The 21,049-nt window shown below is 43.0% G+C and overlaps 1 protein-coding gene and 1 non-coding gene across 2 annotated transcripts; one reads left to right on the top strand and one right to left on the bottom strand.

Moving 5' to 3' along the window:
- Positions 1–13,805: 13,805 nt before the first annotated feature.
- On the top strand, positions 13,806–15,184 carry MOS (MOS proto-oncogene, serine/threonine kinase). The gene has a single exon (XM_002692654.5). The coding sequence runs from the start codon at positions 14,064–14,066 to the stop codon at positions 15,084–15,086; it is 1,023 nt and encodes a 340-aa protein (XP_002692700.1). The 5' UTR covers positions 13,806–14,063; the 3' UTR covers positions 15,087–15,184.
- Positions 15,185–20,332: 5,148 nt separating this feature from the next.
- LOC112449630 (U1 spliceosomal RNA) lies at positions 20,333–20,496 on the bottom strand. Its single transcript, XR_003038231.1, has one exon. It is a non-coding gene; the product is annotated as a U1 spliceosomal RNA (small nuclear RNA).
- Positions 20,497–21,049: the final 553 nt, after the last annotated feature.

Raw genomic sequence — 21,049 nt, 5'->3', positions numbered from 1 at the left:
TTTCAAATTCTACATGGCAACTAACATTTAAGAAACTACCACTTGCCAAGTTTGGTTATAGTTTCAAAGTAGAATAGCCACAATTATTTGAAAACACTAATAAAAAAAATGCAGCTGTGCCTATCTCTGCGACACTAGTTTCCTTCAGATATTTCATCTACAACAACATATCACAGCAGACTCAAACAGGTGTGAGGAGCTGGTTGTTTTCCATTAAGCCCCAACCTATAGTTAAAAGTACTTGCAAAAATGTTAAACAGTCTCACTCTTCTCACTAAACTGTTTTTCTTTGCAAAAGAGTTGGTTTTTTATGAAACAAATAAAGGCTCTATTCCTGGAGTAGAGGCAAAAAAAACAACAACTATGGATCCATGGTGGCAGGAGGGAGGGGGTTGTTTACTTATTTATTTTTTTTGAGGGGCGGATGTCTCCTTGCATGTAACGGTAGTCAGGCACTACTGTTGGGGCATATTGAGAGGAGTGCAAGGATAATGGCTGAGCTCCTTCTAGGAAAACTCCTCTGTCCCTAGTGAAGTGCACAGACATGGCTGGCTCTTCCAGCATCTTGCCTGGGATGTAGCTGTGATGCTGAAGCTGGCACACCAACTCAACCTTAAGTCCTGTGACAGCTCCGACCATTTCCTTCTATATTTCATGTTACATGGAATAACCCTTCATCACTTAAACCGATCTTAATTAGCTATTCTGTGACCTGTGATAGAAACCATTCCACACTGATACGTGACCTCACACATCTGGGAACAGGGAGGTCACAATCCTCCAAAGGACAGGAATTCTTTTGTTTTTTGGTAGATCTAAATTTATTTCTCTTAGCTTTTATTTTGAAAAATTACAGACCTACAGAAAGTTTCCAAGTACAGTGAAGATACATATAACCTTTACGGAGATTCCCAGTTATTTTGTCACGCGTTATTCCTCTCTCTGGAAAGGACAGGAGTTCTTTCGAACTCCATTTCTCTTCCTTCTCCTTCCTCATCTTAAGACCCCTCAAAGCGATGGCCGTGGGGGTGATAAGGACTTACAGTGTCAGGAAAGCTAAATTCAGGATTTGCAACAGAACAGGGCCCTGAATGTCCTGTACATTCTGCCCCCACTGTCCCCCCGGCCGCAGGTCCAAGAGCAGAGGTGAGGTGTGCACCGCTGTGTGTGCAATGTCACCTCCTTCCTGCATTGGCTCAGTGAAGTTCTGAGTGGTTTAAAAGTTGGGGAATAATCCTTTTTAAACCACTTATAATTGCTATTAAGTCCTATTAATTTCCTGTAATCAATAGGACTAAGGACCAGTTGATGGTGGTGGCGTTTTTTCAGGGTTAGTCAGTAGAGTAGCACTCACACCTCATGCATCACTTGGTGTGTGACAGAATCGGCATTTGTCCAGGGACAGCCTCATACCTGCTGCACCCACCCTCAGGAACCTAGCTCCTCAATCTTTGTGCTTCTTGTGCTAAAACAGCAGCTCTAGATAATGGATAGCCCCAATTACTTTTCCATTAACTTCTAAATGTTGGCAGATACCCCAGAAATACCTTGGGACTTCATTCAAAATTTAAAACTATATATATATATATATATACACACACACACACACACCAAGTATGAGTAATATTAGATACATATATATATAGTTTATACTACATACATACATATTTATATTAGCATTACTAGTAATGTATACTAATATAAACATGTACATATTGAGTATTACTATTAATATAAACTATATATATGTATGTATCTAGTATTAGCCATATAATATATATATATATTATATATTACTTAGCATTAAAAAAGGAACAGTGAAATTCTGCATTGGTAACAACATGGATGGACCTAGAGAATATTATGCTTAGGGATATGGCAGACAGAGAAAGACAAATACTCTATGATATCACTTATTTATGGAAGCTAAAAAAGAAAACAAACATATATGCAAAATAGAAACAGACTCACAGATACAGAACACAAACCAGTGGTTACCAAAGGGGGGAGGGAAGCAGAGAGCGGCACATTAAGGACATAGGATTAAGACATATAAACTATTACATATAAGATAGATAAGAAACAAGGATACACGGTACAGCACAGGGAATTATAGTCATTGTCCCTTAATAACTTTTAATGGAGTATGTGCAATAAAAATACTGTATCACACTGCTGTATGCTTGAAATGATTATAATATTAAACATTAACTATACTTCAATTTTTTTAATGCCATAATATTGAAACATCCTGGAAGGAGGAAAGCTACCTTTGAGAGCCTCCTGGACTTTCCCTAAATGAGAAATAAACTTTTTTTCTTAAAAAAAATGTTTCCAAACCACAGAGGACACCGAAGGCATCCTGGTGTTGCCCTCCTCAGCCTTACGTGTTAGTTACTACCTAGTCATCAAGTCTAATACTGAGGACTAACAACGAGGTACAATGGATTCACCTATTGTACTCCTTGGAAGGAAAGTTATGACCAACCTAGACAGCATATTAAAAAGCAGAGACATTACTTTGCCAACAAAGGTCTGTCTAGTCAAGGCTATGGTTTTTCCTGTGGTCATGTATGGATGTGAGAGTTGGACTGTGAAGAAGGCTGAGTGCCGAAGAATAGATGCTTTTGAACTGTGGTGTTGGAGAAGACTCTTGAGAGTCCCGTGGACTGCAAGGAGATCCAACCACTCCATCCTAAGGGAAATCAGTCCTGAATATTCATTGGAAGGACTGATGCTGAAGCTGAAGCTCCAATACTTTGGTCACCTGATGCGAAGAGCTGACTCATCCTAAGGGAAATCAGTCCTGAATATTCATTGGAAGGACTGATGCTGAAGCTGAAGCTCCAATACTTTGGCCACCTGATTCGAAGAGCTGACTCATTTGAAAAGACCCTGATTCTGGGAAAGATTGAGGGCAGGAGGAGAAGGGGACGACAGAGGATAAGATGGTTGGATGTCATCACCAATTCAATGGACATGGGTTTGGGTGGACTCTCGGAGTTGGTGATGGACATGGAGGCCTGGCATGCTGCGGTTCATAGGGTCGCAAAGAGTTGGACACGACTGAGCGACTGAACTAACTAACTAACTAGGCTCCTATTCACTTGTCACTTTCTGATCCTTCCTCATCACCACTATGCAGGCCAAGGGGGATGGATAAAGTCTCTAAGTTTAACACTTCCTAGCATCAACTGATCACTCTCTAATGAGATCTCATGAGTCCTAGACTTAATCATCTTCCCTAAGTCAGTTCAGTTGCTCAGTTCTGTCTGACTGTTTGTGACTCCATGACTGCAGCACACCAGGCTTCCCTGTCCATCAACAACTATTGGAGCTTGCTCATACTCATGTCCATCAAGTCAGTGATGCCATTCAACAATTGCATGCTCTGTCATCCCCTTCGCCTCCTGCCTTCAATCTTTCCCAGCATCAGAGTCTTTTCCAATGAGTCAGCTCTTTGCATCAGGTGGCCAAAGTACTGGAGCTTCAGCTTCAGCATCAGTCTTTCCAGTGAATATTCAGGACTGATTTCCTTTAGTATTGACTGGTTGGATCTCCTTGCAGTCCAAGGGACTCTCAAGAGTCTTCTCCAACACCACAGTTCAAAAGCATCAATTCTTTGGCACTCAATTTTCTTTATGGTCCAACTCTCACATCCATACATGACTACTGGAAAAGCCGTAGTTTTGACTAGAAGGCAAATTAATGTCTTTGTTGGCAAAGTAATGTCTCTGCTTTTTAATATGCTGTCTAGATTGGTCATAGCTTTTCTTCCAAGAAACAAGCATCTTTTAATTTAATGGCTGCAGTCACCATCTGCAGTGATTTGGGAGCCCAAGAAAATAAAGTCTGTCACTGTTTCCATTGTTTCCCCATCTATTTGCCATGAAGTGATGGGACCAGATGCCATGATCTTAGTTTTCTGAATGTTGATTTTTAAGCCAGGTTTTTCACTATCCTCTTTCACTTTCATCAAGAGGCTCCTTAGTTCTTCTTCACTTTCTGCCATAAGGGTGGAGTCATCTGTGTATCTGAGGTTACTGATATTTCTCCCAGCAATCTTGATTCCAGTTTGTGCTTCATCCAGCCCAGCATTTCTCATGATGTCCTCTGCATATAAGTTAAATAAGCAGGGTGACAATATACAGCCTTGACATACTCCTTTCCCAATTTGGAACCAGTCTGTTGTTCTATGTCCAGTTCTAACTCTTGCTTCTTGATCTGCATACAGATTTCTCAGGAGGCAGGTAAGGTGGTCTAGTATTCATATCTCTTTCAGAATTTTCCACAGTTTGTTGTGATCCACACAGTCAAAGACTTTGGCGTAGTCAGTAAAGCAGAAGTAGATGTTTTTCTGGAATTCTCTTGCTTTTTCCATGATCCAACGGATGTTGGCAATTTGATCTCTGGTTCCTCTGCCTTTTCTAAATCCAGCTTGAACATCTGGAAGTTCATGTACTGTTGAAGCCTGGCTTGGAGAATCTTGAGCATTACTTTGCTAGAGTGTGAAATGAGTGCAATTATGCAGTAGTTTGAACATTCTTTGGCATTGCCCTTCTTTGGGATTGGAATGAAAACTGACCTTTTCCAGTACTATGGCCACTACTGAGTTTTCCAAATTTGCTGGCATATTGAGTGCAGCACTATCACAGCATCATCTATTAGTATTTTAAATAGGTCAGCTGGAATTCCATCACCTCAACTAGCTTTGTTTGTAGTGATGCTTCCTAAGGCCCATTTGACTTCACATTCCAGGATGTCTAGCTCTAGGTGAGTGATCACACCATCGCAGCTATCTGGGTCATGAAGATCTTTTCTGTATAGATTTTCTGTGTATTCTTGCCACCTCTTCTTAATATCTTATGCTTCTGTTAGTCCATACCATTTGTCCTTTATTGTACCATCTTTGCATGAATTTTCCCCTTGGTATCTCTAATTTTCTTGAAGAGATCTCCAGTCTTTCCCATTCTATTGTTTTCCTGTATTTCTTTGCATTGATCATAGAGGAACTTTTGACCACCGAGTACCTCTCTGTGTGTGCTGGAGACTTGATAAATGGATTTATATATTGATATTTAAAGGTTCATTTGCATTCACTTAATGTTTTTAAAAATGTGTTGTTTTTTAAAATTATAACTTAAAAGACCAAATTTTGAAGTTGACTGCATTGTTTTCGGATCCAGGGATAAAGGGCTATTGAAAAGAGTATTTATATTGAACTAGTCAGATGAGAACAAGACCCAGTTTCCCCCACAGTCAGTCTCTCCCATCAGGAAGCTTCCATAAGCCTCTTATCCTTATCTGTCAGATGGCAGACAGAATGAAAACCACAATCACAGAAAACTAATCAAACTGATCACATAGACCACAGCCTTGTTTAACTCAAAGAAACTATGAGTCATGCCATATAGGGCCACCCAAGATGGACGGGTCATGGTGGAGAGTTCAACAAAACATGGTCCACTGGAGAAGGGAATGGCAAACCACTTCAGTATTCTTGCCTTGAGAACCCCATGAACAGTATGAAAAGGCAAAAAGATAGGACACTGAAAGATGACCAGCTCCCCAGGTTGGTCAGTCAGTCAGTCAGTTCAGTTGCTCAGTCGTGTTCGACTCTTTGCGACCCCATGAATCACAGCACACCAGGCCTCCTTGTCCATCACCAACTCCCGGAGTTCACTCAGACTCATGTCCATCGAGTCGGTGATGCCATCCAGCCATCTCATCCTCTGTTGTCCCCTTCTCCTCCTGCCCCTAATCCCTCCCAGCATCAGGGTCTTTTCCAATGAGTCAAGTCTTCACATGAGGTGGCCAAAGTACTGGAGTTTCAGCTTTAGCATCATTCCTTGGTAGGTGCCCCATATGCTACTGGAGAAGAGTGGAGAAATAACTCCAGAAAGAATGTGGATATGACTGGTGATGAAAGTAAAGTTCAATGCTGTAAAGAACAATATTGCATAGGAACCTGGAATGTTAGGTCCATGAATCAAGGTAAATTGTAAGTGGTCAAACAGGAGATGGCAAGAGTGAACATCAACATTTTAGGAATCAGTGAAATAAAATGGACTTGAATGGGTGATTTTAATTCAGATGACTATCATATCTACTACTGTGGGCAAGAATCCCTTAGAAGAAATGGAGTAACACTCATAGTCAACAAAAGAGTCTGAAATGCAGTACTTGGGTGCAGTCTCAAAAACAGAATGATCTCTGTTTGTTTCCAAGGCAAATCATTCAATATTACAGTATTCTAAGTCTATGCCCCAACTATAGTACTGAAGAAGCTGAAGTTGAACGGTTCTATGAAGACCTACAAGACCTTCTAGAACTAAAACCAAAAAAAGATGTCCTTTTCATCATAGAGGATTGGAATGCAAAAGTAGGAAATCAAGAGATACCTGGAATAACAGGCAAATTTGGCCTTGGAGTACAGAATGAAGCAGGGCAAAGGCTAACAGACTTTTGCCAAGAGAACACACTGGTCATAGAAAACACACTCTTTCAACAACACAAGAGATGACTCTACACATGGACATCACCAGATGGTCAACACCAAAATCAGATTGATTATATTCTTTGCAGCCAAAGATGGAGAAGCTCTATACAGTCAGTGAAAACAAGACTGGGAGCTGACTGTGGCTCAGATCATGAATTCCTTATTGCCAAATTCAGGCTCTGGGAAGATCCCACATGCTGTGAAGAAACTAAGCTCATGCTACAACCACTGAGCCTGTGCTCTAGAGGCCGGGAGCCACAGCTACTGAGCCCACATGCTGCAGCTCCTGAAGACTGCAAGCCCTAGAGCCTGTGCTCAGCAACAAGAGAAGCCACCACAGTGAGAAGCTCACACACTGCAACTAGAGTGTAGCACCTGCTCACCACAGCTAGAGAAAGCCCGCGTGCAGCAAGGAAGACCCAGTGCAGTCAATAAATAAATAAAAGCGTTTCCTTTACAGTCTCCTTCCATTCCTCAGAACCAGAGGTTTTCTGAAGTCAGAGTCCTGACTCTGGACTCCTGCTCAGCCTCTAAGGCCCCATGGGTATTTGCTTCCAGAACAGGAAGAGGCTGGACAGCCAGACCTCTAGCACTGTCCACTGGCCCCATTACCGGGTCACCAATCTTCAAGAGTTGAGAATTGTTCCACTGGGTGCCAGCACTGTTGGGATGTCTCTTCCGCTGGGTGAGCAATTATGGCATCAGCTCCTCAGTGGTGTGCATGATCCCTTCAGGAAATTCCAATCTAAATATATAATCCAGCACTTAAGCCACTGAGACCCAACACTTCCAATCTCCATCATGAGAGATGCTGGGATGCTTCTTACAAAATGAATGCTGGGCTCTTAAGAACACCCTCTGTAACCGCCGAGTTTCAAATTTCCTCTGTTTTCCCCACTACCTCCATTGAGTCATCAGCAGCCACTGTGAATGCAGGCATGCATGCTCAGTCATGTCCGAATCCTTTGCAACCCTGTGGACTGTAGCCCACCAGGCTCCTCTGTCCATGGGATTTCCCAGGCAAGAATACTGGAGTGGGTTGCCATTTCCTTCTCCAGGGGATATTTCTGACCCAGGGATTGAACCTGGGTCTCCTTCTTTGTGGGCAGATTCTTTGTTGTCTGAGCCAGCAGGGAAGTCAAAGTTCATGAGAAGTTCTTACTTCATGCAGAATTAGTCCTAAGAGTCCAAACACTGGGGTCTTTAAAAAAAAAAAAAAAAGTTTATTTTATTTATTTGGCTACACTTGGATGGGATCTTTAGTTGGAGCATGTGGGATCTAGTTCCCTGACCAGGGATTGAACCAGGCCCCCTACAGTGAAAACTCGGAGTCTTAGCCACTGGACCAGCAGGGAAGTCCCCACACATTGTTAACAGCTCCCCATCTCTCTTTTACCAGATCTTTGCTCTGCTTTATTCTGCACTAACTTCTCTCTCAGGTAAGCAGTCTCCTAAAGGTGCTGCTTCTTCACTGAACTAGAAAATTCCCTAAACTGAGGCTTATTGAACCAATCATTATGGCCAAGAGAAGGAAAATATGATGATTAGATAGACCTGGAGAATGTAATCAGTAAAAATATCCCCTTAACCACTGGAACTTATGGAGAAGTTAGTGTCCAAAATAATTAAACTGTGCTAACACCCCAAGTGGCTCAGACATGCCAGTGATTACCCTGTGATGGTTTTCCCCTTCCCAAGAGGGCCACAAGAATTGAGTCATCACAGTCCTGAAGAAGAAGGAAAGTACCGTGGAAACATCTGAATGAGTGCAGAGCACAATTGGGAAGGGCTGTTTTCGGGACATCCAGAGCAGTGTCTTCAGAATCCTCTTCCACAACCCAAAGTCTTCCTTGGTGGCTCAGTAGTAAAGAATCCACCTGACAATACAGGAGACGTGGGTTTGATCTCTGGGTCAGGAAGATCCCCTGGAGGAGGCAATGGCAACCCACTCCAGTATTCTTGCCTGGGAAATCCCATAGACAGAAGACCCTGGCGGGCGACAGTTCATGGAGCCACAAAGAGTTGGACATGACTGAACACACATGACAAGCACAAGCCCAAACGATAGTGAAACATCATGAGGGTGCAGGGGACAGGACATCATCACAGCTGGACTCAGGATGTAGACACATTAGGGAAGTTTATATTCCAAGTCCCCCTTACTGCCCTGGCTTTGTCAGAGGCTGGTCCCCTGGTGAGTGTAGAGGACAACAGTCTCTCTCTGGCTGCATAATATCTAGCGCTTCCTAACAACGCCTTGGTTTTCTTTTCAGAAATTATTTCTCCCTACAATGTTTCGTGGTCTGGTTGAGATAGTATATCCAGGTGCCCACTTTCCACAAGGGGAACCAAAGCTTCACATACTGCCTTTCCCCATGCTGTGCCACCAGGAAAGGAGAACAGTGGACGAAATAGACCTGTGGGTCACTCCATCCTGAGACAAAAATAATGACCGTGGGACACTCAGTCCTGGCCATACTTTTCTGTCTGGATTGGTTCAGTGGTTCCTGTTTTCTGGTTTTGTAGAAACGTCTCAGTTCTCAGGTAGCACTAGTGGTAAAGAATCCACCTGCCAATGCAAGAGACATAAGTGACATGGGTTTGATCACTGGCTCAGGGAGATCCCCTGGAGGAAGAAATGGCATTCCACTCCAGTATTCTTGCCTGGAAAATTCCCTGGACAGAAGAGCCTGGTGGGCTGCAGTCCATGGGGTCGCAAAGAGTTGGACATAACTGAAGTAACTTAACATGCATGCCTGCTCAGGTCTTGCCCACTTCTGAGTGTATTTCTTCAGGTTCCCAAGTCTGTGATCCTGCAAAATCTCTCCAATAAACTTCTCCTTGCTTAAGTTGGTTTCCACTACTTTGGGGGAACCTAAGAAGCCTAACTAATACAGTGGTTAACCATGGATTATAGTAAATTGAATGAGGCTGTCCCTGCTGTGTCAATGCTATGCCTCATTTTGTTTCTGTATTGAAAGATTACCCTAAATCCCCCTAATTTTTATAAGCTTTTATGAATCCAGCTAATGCAACTTCTCTCCCTGAGCACCACTGAAAGCAATGATAATCTGATGTATTCACTCCCTAGTTTATGTCATAACATGGTGCCATGGAATTTAAGCTTATGTCCTACAGTAGATCCAAGTATTATAATGAGCCATCACATTGATAATATATTGACGTGCTCATCTGTGCTCAGGTGTGTCCAACTCTTTTGCAACCCCATGGACTGGAGCCCACCAGGCTCCTCTGTCCATGGGATTTCCCAGGCAAGAATACTGGAGTGGGTTGCCATTTCCTTCTCCAGGGGATAGTCCCCAACTCAGGGACTGAATCCCCATCTCCTGCATTGGCAGGAGGATTCTTTACCACTAGCACCACCATGGGGTTGAACATACATGGAAAACAGAGTGTAGGTTAATTATGCAAGAAACAAACCAAATAATAAGAAAGTATAAGTTAAAAGTACTGGAAACATAGAACTGAACAGAGGACTACCTCAAACCTGAAGCCATTCAAAATGAAGGTTTATAGTAATTTCATATCTTCTACCATGCTTCCTGGACCCTGCTTCTTCTGACTTTAGCTGTGTTGTTCAAAGTTGGAGCCACGATTCCACTTCATCTGGACGAACAAGCTTGCTAATGTGCCAGCTCAACACCATTGTGGAAAATGACACAAGGTACAGGATGCCTGCTATCTCCTATGGGGTCATCTGGGGCAGATTACTGTGTGGCCACCTCCTTCCTTGGGTTGGGCTGAATGTGGGGACCAATACCAAGGCCAGTTATTAATAACATCTGGTCATATAATTGGACATTATCGCCTGCAGGCGAGAGCGAGGTCATATGGGATTACACTCAATAGTGGAAGAGACCGTGCTATTCTTTTCTGGTAATCTGTAAATTAATGGTCTTTGGAACGTGGTGATATTAATTGGGACATATAAATCCCAAATCAGCCTCCAGTCGATTGGTCCCCTGACACAGTTTATATAATATAATACTGTACTCCCCTGGTGGTACAGTAGTTAGAACCCACCTGCCAATGCAGGGGACATGGGTTCAATCCCTGGTTTGGGAAGGTTCCACTGTGGAGCAACTATTCCACTAGCCTGGTGCTGCAACTACTGAAGCCTGTCTGCCCTGGAGCCTGTGCACTGAAACAAGAGAAGCCACCACAATGAGCCCATGCACAGCAACTAGAGAAAGCCCACTCATAGCAACTAAGACCCACTGCAGCCAAAAATAAAAAAGACACATAAATAATTTTTAAAAATTATACAATAGTGATCTGAGACATACAAAAGCCCGAAATCAAATGTTTCTGTGAATAAGGCAACATAGACATTTAACCCTTGGACCACATGGGGTCAGGGACACTGACCCCCAAGCAGTTCAAAATCCACATATAACTTTACAGTTGTCCCTCCATAACTGAGGTTTCACATCCTCAGATTCAACCGTGACTTGTATAGTATTGTAGAACGTACATACTGAAAACAATCCACATATCCATTGATATTTTCGAATTGTGGTGCTGGAGAAGACTCTTGAGAGTCCTTTGGACTGCAAGGAGATCAAACCAGTCAGTCCCAAGGGAAATCAACCCTGAATATTCATTGGAAGGACTAATACTGAAGCTGAAGATACAATACTTTGGCCACCTGATGTGAAGAGCCGACTCATTGGAAAAGATCCTGATGCTAGGAAAAGGGAGAGAAAGCTCTGATATAAGCTACTGAGAAAGTGGCCCAAACCTCAGTAAACACAGGGAGGGAAATATTGAGAGGAAGCCCTCCAGAAGGTTCTTTCTCCATTTCCTGCCTAAACATGGCCCATTGAGACTGTATCCCAGCTTCCCCATCTCAACAAGCCCTAAAGACCTTCTAATAATTGGGGTCCTCCTCCAGACTGGAGGATTGGTGGGGGCATGGGTTTGATCCCTAGTTTGGGAACTAAGATCCCACATGCTGTGGGGCAACTAAGCCCACGTGGGGCAAGTAGAGAGTCTGTGTGCCACAACAAAAGATCATGAGCACCCGAGTAAATAAATACTAAAAAAAAAAAAAAAAAACAATCAAATAAAATCCACACTGTGGTATCATTTTTTAAAAAACAAACACAAAACCCCCCAGACCAATACTGTGTAATAGATCTTATTGGTATAATCCCATAATACATTTTATGAGTTTCATAAATAATAATTAGCAGGCCCTGATCTAAGTAATTGGAACTCTCTTAATCTTCACATAAGAGATAGTTATATGATCCTGAGATAGGCATATGTTCTTCACTTTGCAGATGAGGGAACTTAGGGGCAAGAAATCCAGGCCATCTGGCCTGAGGGACTGAATATCCAGTTAAATACTCTTGGGCAGATTGGCAGATGATGGATCTAATGAACTCAGGGTTTGTGAATGGGTAGAGTACCATATTTTTATTATTACCTTATATTTTATGTAAATAATACAGTCAAATTGTGAAGAATAAGTAGCTTATGCTATTTATTATCTTTAAAATAATAAAGATTACATTATAGAAAGTCACATCATTTTGCATTATGTGTAATGCTCAAGTTAAGGCACTCTACTGCTCTCATTTGGCCAATCTCCACAGCATTTCTGATATCATATAACAGTTTCAGAGCCCTAGAGTGTAATTCCTACTATGTGACAGCAATGAAATAGATTCTGCAATATATACTTATTATAGAATATAATTGTACTTTCTTACTCTATTCACTGTTATCCTCTTTATATTTCAGGTTTGACATATCTGCATTTTTACTATAATATTTAATAGTTTACAGTTTTTAGATTTTTGTTGTTATTACTCCAGATAGTGTTAGTTGCTCAGTCTTTTCTGACTCTTTGTGACCCCATAGACTGTAGCCCACCAGGCTCCTCTGTCCATAAATTCTCCAGGCAAGAATACTGGAGTGGGTTGCCATTCCCTTCTGCAGGGGATCTTCCCTACCCAGGGATCAAATCCAGGTCTCTGGCATTGTAGGTAGATTCTTTATTGTCTCAGCCACCAGGGAAGCTCCATTACTCCAGATAGGGCTCCCCAAATTTTGTTCCAAAATTTAGAAGTTTATTTTAATGATTATCCTGATTTCTTAAATAAAAAGACTGAGGCTCAAACAGGTCAAATATTACACATGATATCACATGGTAAGTCACAGGGGTAATATAGAATAGAAATCTTATTCTAGGGTTCAGAAGACTTCCAATAGCTTATGTAAATGGACTGTTTATTAACATATCTTCTTGGAACAAATATACTTCAGAAGCATAGACCCATCATCAGAAAAATGTGTTTACACATCACCTATGTGCTCTAAGTGCAGAAATAAAGTCAAGATAGAACTTTACCATTTGACTTTTCAAAAGGTAGATCCTAACATCTTCCTGTGTTTTTTCATGAACAGGGTGTTAATGTTGGTTTTTTCCCCAAAGGTATGAAATGAAAACTGTCTTTTTTTAAAAATAAAAATTAGAACAGAAGAACTCACGGCTGAACAGCAAGACCCTGGATTTAATTTCAACATCTGATTTTCCACAATATATGGAGGAACAGTATATGACTGTGACTCTCTTTATTTCTTCAGATTTTTCCTCTCCTAGGATTCTCTCCTATTTGTTATTATTTGACACTCTGGTTGTGGCTCTGAATCATTTTCATTCTTTTTCCTCCTCTAACTCTGCTTCAGAACTTCTGTAACTTATTTGCTGTGAAGTCTAGAATCTCTTCTGCAAGTGAGCTTACTGGGTGCGCCAGACAGCCATGGACCCCAAGGACTGCTAAGGACTCCGTATGTTGCTAAGCAGTCTTGCTAATCTGCTCTATCAGCTGAATGGGGTGTCAGAGAATTTTCTTTTCCCTTGTGAACTCAGAGTATTTGTGCTGTGACCTGTATCAGCGATTCTGTTTGGATCGATCACTTTCAGCTTACCATTTTTCATCCCTCTGTGAACGTTGCACCTAATTTTCCCTGTAATCGGTTCAACAAGTGTCAGCTGTTCATGTTTCAACTCTTTCTGCCAATAACTGCTGGAAGTGATTTAATGCAGCTGGAGAATAAACTGACAATCATTATAGCCTGCAAAGTGTGAAAAAAATTTCATTGCACTATTGTGATCTGAGGACCCATGACGCCCAGTGGATGAGACTTGGAGGGGGAGGGGTGGGGGGAAGCCTACTTTATAATAATTAAAGAACTTGTAGAAGAGGGGTGATTCCTGGGGCAAGTCCAACTGTTTATCCGGTGAACCCTCTTCCAGGGCTTGTTTTATAAGAATTCACTGTAAGTGCCCAAGGGAAATGCCTTCATCTGAATGGGGTTGTGGTGCTGCCTGCGTTCAGATGGTTTCCCCAGCTGATAAAAGTCCTCGCTAAGGAATCGCACAGATGTGGCTCCTTTGGGGAAGATGAAGGCAGAGGAGACAAACAACCGGGTGGAGCGCAGGGGCAGCCTCCAGTGATGCCTGCAGGCCGGCGGGGTCCCTTGTTCCAGGCCGGCTCACCTGCGCCCCCGCGGGGTCCGCGCTGCAGGAGAGATGCCCTCGCCCCTCCCGCGGCGCCCTCACCTGCCCGGCGACCTCTCGCCGTCGTCGGGGGACTCGCGGCCCTGCAGCAGCCCCTGCGAACTCTTGGGTCGCATCCCGCCGCGGGCCCGGCGCCTCCGGCGCCGGCTGGCCTGGTGTTCCATCGACTGGGAGCAGGTGTGTCTGCTACGGAGGCTGGGCGCGGGTGGCTTTGGCTCGGTGTACGAGGCCACCTACCACGGCGTGCGCGTGGCCGTCAAGCAGGTGAGCCGGTGCTCCAAGAACCCGCGGGCGTCAAGGCGCAGCTTCTGGGCCGAGCTCAACGCGGCCCGGCTGTGCCATGCTAACATCGTGCGCGTGCTGGCGGCCAGCACGCACCCGCCCCCGGGTTTTGACAGCCTGGGGACTGTCATCATGGAGTTCGGGGGCAATATCACCTTGCACCAGGTCATCTACGGCCCCACCGGCTGCCCCGGGGACTCAGGCATGCAGCTGGGCTTGGAGAGGTGTCTAAAGTACTCCCTAGACGTGGTCAGCGGCCTGCTGTTCCTCCACGCGCAAAGCATTGTGCACTTGGACCTCAAGCCGGCCAACATCCTCATCAGTGAGCAGGACGTCTGCAAGATCGGGGACTTCGGCTGCTCCGCGAGGCTGGATGACCTGCGGAGCCCGCGAACGCCTCACCACCTGGGTGGCACCTACACTCACCGAGCCCCGGAGCTCCTCAAAGGAGAGCCTGTTACACCCAAGGCCGACATCTACTCCTTCGCCATCACCCTCTGGCAGATGAGCACGCGGGAGGCGCCCTTCTCGGGGGAGCGGCAGCACGTGCTCTACGCCGTGGTGGCCTACCACCTCCGGCCCGCCCTCCGGGCACCCATCTTCACCGACTCGGTCCCCAGGAAGACGCTGGCGGGCATTGTCCAGCGCTGCTGGGCGGCCCTTGCTCCCGAGAGGCCGAGCGCAGAACTTCTCTTGGGGGACCTCCACGCTTTGAAAGAGGAGCTGGGAGGACTCGAGACTGGATCCAGATAAGCGTCTGTCTTTGTTTCTGATCGTTTTTAACGAAGTGAAGATTTAGCGGGGGAAAAAATCATATAGGTAGGATGGATTTTTAGAAAATAAAGTCCCTAAAAAACTCCCTTTATCTCGAATGCTTTTTCTAAGACAAACCGTAGAGTGGTCGTGGTGCTCTTTGTCGTTATTTAGTCGCGAAGTCGTGTCCGACTCTTTTGCTACCTCATGGACTACAGCCGGCCAGGCTCCTCTGTCCATGGGCTTCTCCAGGCAAGAATACTGGAGTGGGTTGCCATGCCCTCCTCCAGGCAGTAACAGGTATTCCTGAATAAATTGTAAAAAAAAAAAAGAAAGAAAAATAGTTGTCTGCAACCCCAACACAGAGGACAGCAGCTCATAACTCTTGTTTTCATTTAAATGGCTATTCTTTGTATTTGTTGTTGTTGTTGAGTCCCTAAGTAGTGTCTGACTCTTTGCTGACCCCATGGACTGTAGGCCACCAGGCTCCCCTATCCATGGGATTTCCTAGGTAAGAATACTGGAGTGGGTAGTCATTTCCTCCTCTAGGGGATCTTCCTAATCTTCCAGACCCAGGGATGGAATCAGGGTCTCCTGCATTGGCAGCCAGATTCTTTATGGCTGAGCCACCAGAGAAGCCCCCTGGTGGTTCTAGGACCTACCTTATCTCTTTACAGGGTTATGTTTTGCTTTCACAGCTACTGTGCTTACTGTAACAGTTCCATGGTACTGCACTTTTTCAGATTTGTTATTTGTAAAACCAGGTTTTCCAAAACAGAACTGAATTAGAAAATGCCAAAATTTTTGATACTCAAATAACATGCTCCATACCCACCACCTAAATTTAAACTACTAATAGTTAATTTTGTTCCCATACTACATAAGTGAACACATTTTTTTTTAAAAAGATTAATTTTCCTTCCTCCTCCAAAAACTTACTTGTTTCTAATGACCTTCACACATACAACTCTCAAACTGAGATAAATTTAGTTTTGTAGGAATAATATGTTAAATGATTTCTTGTGATATTTTGAACTTGTATAATTTTGCTAAAATACTTCTGAACTGGGTCCCTTTTCCAGTTATCTGCATGAGACAACAAGGAAAGATTACATGATGTGAGAAGAAATAATAACCTTGAGAAATAGTAAAATTTAACATTGGGATGGAGGAAAGCAGACAAGGAGAACCAGATTCCCATCCTAGAAATCAAGGCCATGGTTGCTGGTAGATGGATTTAGAACAATGAGGTGACTGAACCCGGTTTTTAGGGCAAAGTTGACTTCTGTTCAGCAACAACACTTTCAGCAAGGGCTTTAGGTAGGAGCTACTGCTGTTCAGTAGCTAAGTTGGGTTCAACACTTTGCGATCCCATGGACTGCAGCACGCCAGGCTTCCCTGTCCTTCACTGTCTCCCAGAGTTCACTCAAACTCATATCCATTGGGTCAGTGATGCTATCCAACCATCTCATCCTTTGCCACCCACTTCTCCTCTTGCCCTCAGTCTTTCCCAGCATCAGGGTCTTTTCCAATGAGTTGGCTCTTTGCATCAGATGGCCAACGTATTGGAGCTTCAGCATAAGTCCTTCTAATGAATATTCAGAGTTGATTTCCTTTAGGATTGCCTGGTTTGAGCTCCTTGCAATCCAAAGGACTCTCAAGAGTCTTCTCCAACACCACAGTTCAAAAGCATCAATTCTTTGGTGCTTAGTGTTCTTTATGGTCCAACTCTTACACCCATACATGACTAATGGGAAAACCATAGCTGTAACTATATGGACCTTTGTCGGCAAAGTGATGTCTCTATGATGTAGGAGCTGTGCTTGGTCTTTAAAGAATGAAGTGACTGGATGAGGTCATTAGGACAAAGTTGACTTGCCTTTAACAACACCACTTTAAGCAACAGCTTGATATAGAAGCTATGCTTGGATTGTTGAGGCAGAAGGGAGAAGCAGAAACCTTAAGAGGGGGTAAGATGCACAGAAGTGTTTTGCGATTGCTGGTTTGGTTGACTTTACTTTTAGGATAAAAGAAGTGAGTTTATCTGTGAAAGAAGCAAGAGGAGACAGTGATGACCGGTGAGGTTTTAAGAACTTGTGTAAGAAATGAAAAGGAATGCCAGAGGAAAGAGACTGTGGCCTTGGAGAGGAAGAATGTCTCTTTTTGGATGTGGGCAGAGGGCAGGACAACTGCCACCACAGATGAGACTTTAAGCAGGAGGAAGAGGGACTGGGGAGGTTCGCATCTTTCGATTTCCACTTTCTTCTGTTAAGAGAGATTGAGAGTAGGGGGTCCACAGTGTGAGGTGATGGGTTAGAACCATTCTCCAGGGAAGCAAAAGGGAGCTGTCTATGACTGCATGGTATTGGTCCAGTGCTCTGGGCTCTGTCTACAAAGCTGGGGACAAACCAGCCACAGACCCATAACAACAAAAGCTTCCCTCTGTGCATGGTAGCAACAGGAGTTCATGGTTGGCATGTTTAAAATAAAATGGATTGAAGAAATTACAGAGGATCAGTTTGTTACACCAGATGCGTTAAAACAAGATTTGAACTATGCTGAGATACCTTATTTCAGACAGACAAGCCATGTAAAGATACCCGTTAAAAGCATTCTTAAATAAATTCTGGAATTCAGTTCCCCAAATGAACATGGCCACAGCTCAGATCCAAACATCTTCCCTGCTCCTGGGAACCGCATAGAGTGACACAGAGAAAAGGGGCTAGGGACCTTGTAAACCCCACGGTCAGGAACACTAAGAGACAGAAAATGTACAGACTCCAAATATCAGCAGTGATGCCTAATGACTGGAAGAGCTTGCCGGGAAAGAAAGCAGGGAGCCGTGGCAGGTGGCTCAGGGGAGGACCTTGTCATGGCAGATACCAGAAAGACTTTGCAAAAATACACGCTCTGAAGAGCAGGTGGCCGAGTAGAGGGCACAAGTTGAGGATGAAACTCCTGAGAACAGGGCTGAGATCATACAGAGCTAAGCTTACAAGAGTTATGAGGGAGCAAAAGAGAACAGAGTGTTGAGGAGGGTCTACCCACTGCTGAGCTCGGAAAGCAGTTAACTGAGAGGGTCACTGGGTATGTGGTCCGGAAACACAAGACAGCCACAGAAGCCCCCTGATAAACACAGAGAAATGAAAAACTTTCCCAGGGTCACACAGCTAAGTGATTGGGCCAGAACCCATGTCCTTAACCATTCTACTTCACCACCCAGAATGGTGGTGATGTCAGGGAATACCCTACTCTTAGCTTCATGATTTCAAACGTTTAAATGTATTTTATCTAATTCACAAAAGTCAACCAAGAAAATTGCTGTTGGAGGCATTACTTGCTACAACATTAGGATAGTGTCATTGGGGATGGTTTTTAAAGGGAAACAGAAAGGTATCTGACAAAAATAGTATGGTGCCCAATGCTGATAGAAGGCGATAGATATAGAGTATACTTGGGGCTTCCCTGGTGGCTCAGTGGTGAAGAATCCACCTGCCAGTGCAGGAGATGCAGGTTCACTCCTTGAGTTGGGAAGATACCCTGGAGAAGGAAATGGCAACCCACTCCAGTATTCTTGCCTGGAAAATTCTACAGTTAGAGGAGCCTGGTGGGCTACAGTTCATGGGGTTGCAAAGAGTTGAACACAACTTAGCAACTGAGCATGCATGCATTAAATGGGAGCAGACAGCTCAGTTTATTTCTTTTATAAAAAATCCTTTAATATGAAAAAGGAAAATAAAAAAAATTTATCCTTAGAGACCTATATAAAAGGCACTATTGGTTACTTGAAAAAAACAAGGTTTATTTTTTTTTAATCTAGAAAACAGTATAGAGAGCTTTGAAGTTAAAGCTATGGTAATAATATAAATTAAAATTCATTAGGAAAATTGATACATAAAGATAAATGAATTTCTCAGAAACCAGGAGAAAAGCAAAATACATTGAAAATAGCAAGACAAGGCAATGGGAGGCTCAGTCTGGGAAGACTAATATCCAAATTTTAGAAGTTCTAGGAAGAGAAAAACATGGAAAATAGGACAAAAGTATCAACAATTTAGAAACCAAAATCTTCTAGATTGAAAAGATGATTTCCCAGACAATGAATGAAAACACACTACCAGAAGGCATATCGCCATAAGATTTTGGAACAGTAGGGACAATGAGAAAGTCCTGAAAACCTCTGGAATTTTATTAAAAATCCAGATCACTTACCAAAGATAAGAATCCTGAAAGATAATGGAGGCTACTACTTACAAAATTCTGAGGGAAAATCATTTCCAACATAGAATTCTATACCCAGCCAAACTATCAGCTGAATGAGCAAGCTGACTAAAGACCTCTCCACACATGCAAGGTCTCACAATTTTACTTCTGTGCACCTTTTCTCAGGGAACTACTTGAGGGTTTACTCCACCAAAAGCGAGTATATAAACCAAAGAAGAAGAAAAAGAAAACACAGGATCCAGGAAATCAGTACAATACAGAGACAAAGGGCAAAGCTGATGGGGAGTAAAGATCACAAGCAGACTGGAGCAGCTCTGAAGATCCAAAGACAATAAAGTAAATGAATATCTGTGTTTGAATGGACTGAAAGAATACTTCCATAATTTGAAGAGAGTCTGGATTTAACTTAATGATGAGTACAGAGAAAACAAAGAAAATAAAACAGAAAGTTTATTAGCCTTTAGGGGTCATGAAATACTGGGCAGCACAAGAAAAGCCAATTTTCATAAGAAATGATTCAGTTCAAAATAGCCTTGTAGAGTTCTAATGATGTAATATAGTATGTTGATCTAATCAGAGCTATAACATAAAAATGATGAAAGGAGTAGAGAAAGAATTATGACTATATATATATAGACATATATATATATATATTATGACTATAGAGAACAGGAACAGGAGTGATCTTAATTTTCCAAAGACAGAAGTCACTAAACAATAACTGAAACTAAACAAATCAAGAAGAGTCTACATAAGCACACTATTTAGAGGTGCAGACTTAGACAACAAAATTGATAGCAAAAAGTTAAAAGTGGCTGGGAGACTCTAAGACTTTGTGTGACATCCTAGAGGGATTCGGCGGAGGGTGGGGGGGGTGGTAATAATTCTAGTGCAACTATTTGACTCTTTGATGTGCATGTATAACTGATGAAAATCAAGACTAAATTGAAAAATAAAAAAATTGAGTGTGTGGCTAGGTCTTAGGAGAAGATGGACAATAGGGATATATATATATATATTTTTAGGGGATAGCACCAACACAGTCCCCTACTACCACAAATTATGTGGTCGAGATTCCCACATTTGGGAAAGTCACAGAGGTCAGCACATCAGGAGTGCAATGGATGAGCCTCGCCCTGGGAAAACCACCTTCCTGATCATGGTATCTCTCCTGCCAGGTAAGCATGATAGGGACATATTTTAATGTGGTTTTTCTATAAAAAGAATTTTAAGAAACAAACAATATCAAAGTGATTGAACTAAATATTTTTTGATTATGCTGATACATGTGTATCAACTCACTATGAGTAATCCATACTTTCTTTATAATAGAGTAATAAAACTGTACAGTCTCCCCCAAAAGACTAAAAGAAAAACATAAGCCACCCATTCAGCTAAGGAAAGCAGAAGCAGCTGAGAAGGACTGAACTAAAGCAAGACAGCTTCCTGAACACTGCTGGATAGGGCATCAGATTACAAAAAGGGAAAACCTAAAGGTCTATGGAATAATAGAGTGCAGCCAGAAGAAATTTAAAGGGAAAGGAGAAAGAAAAAAGCCTTGACAGAATAATGGCAGCCAATGCCAGAAGCCAGTCGTCTTACAGAGGAGTCGAGTTACAGAATCTCCCTGGCTTCAGAACTGGAAGTAGACCTTGCCCCTTTTCGGAACGGTAAATCATATTAGAACACACTGTACTGTCCGTCTGACCAAATATTTGTCAAACAGTGAGTAATTGTGA

This window comes from Bos taurus, chromosome 14, assembly GCF_002263795.3.
Source record: "Bos taurus isolate L1 Dominette 01449 registration number 42190680 breed Hereford chromosome 14, ARS-UCD2.0, whole genome shotgun sequence".
Lineage (NCBI taxonomy): Eukaryota > Metazoa > Chordata > Mammalia > Artiodactyla > Bovidae > Bos > Bos taurus.
The sequence above is the reverse complement of the archived record's forward strand: the minus strand, read 5'-3'. Positions and strand labels throughout refer to the sequence as shown.

What these genes read in the sequence shown, in the direction of transcription:
- MOS (XM_002692654.5), top strand. Translation starts at nt 14,064, where the DNA reads ATGCCCTCGCCCCTCCCGCGGCGCCCTCACCTGCCCGGCGACCTCTCG.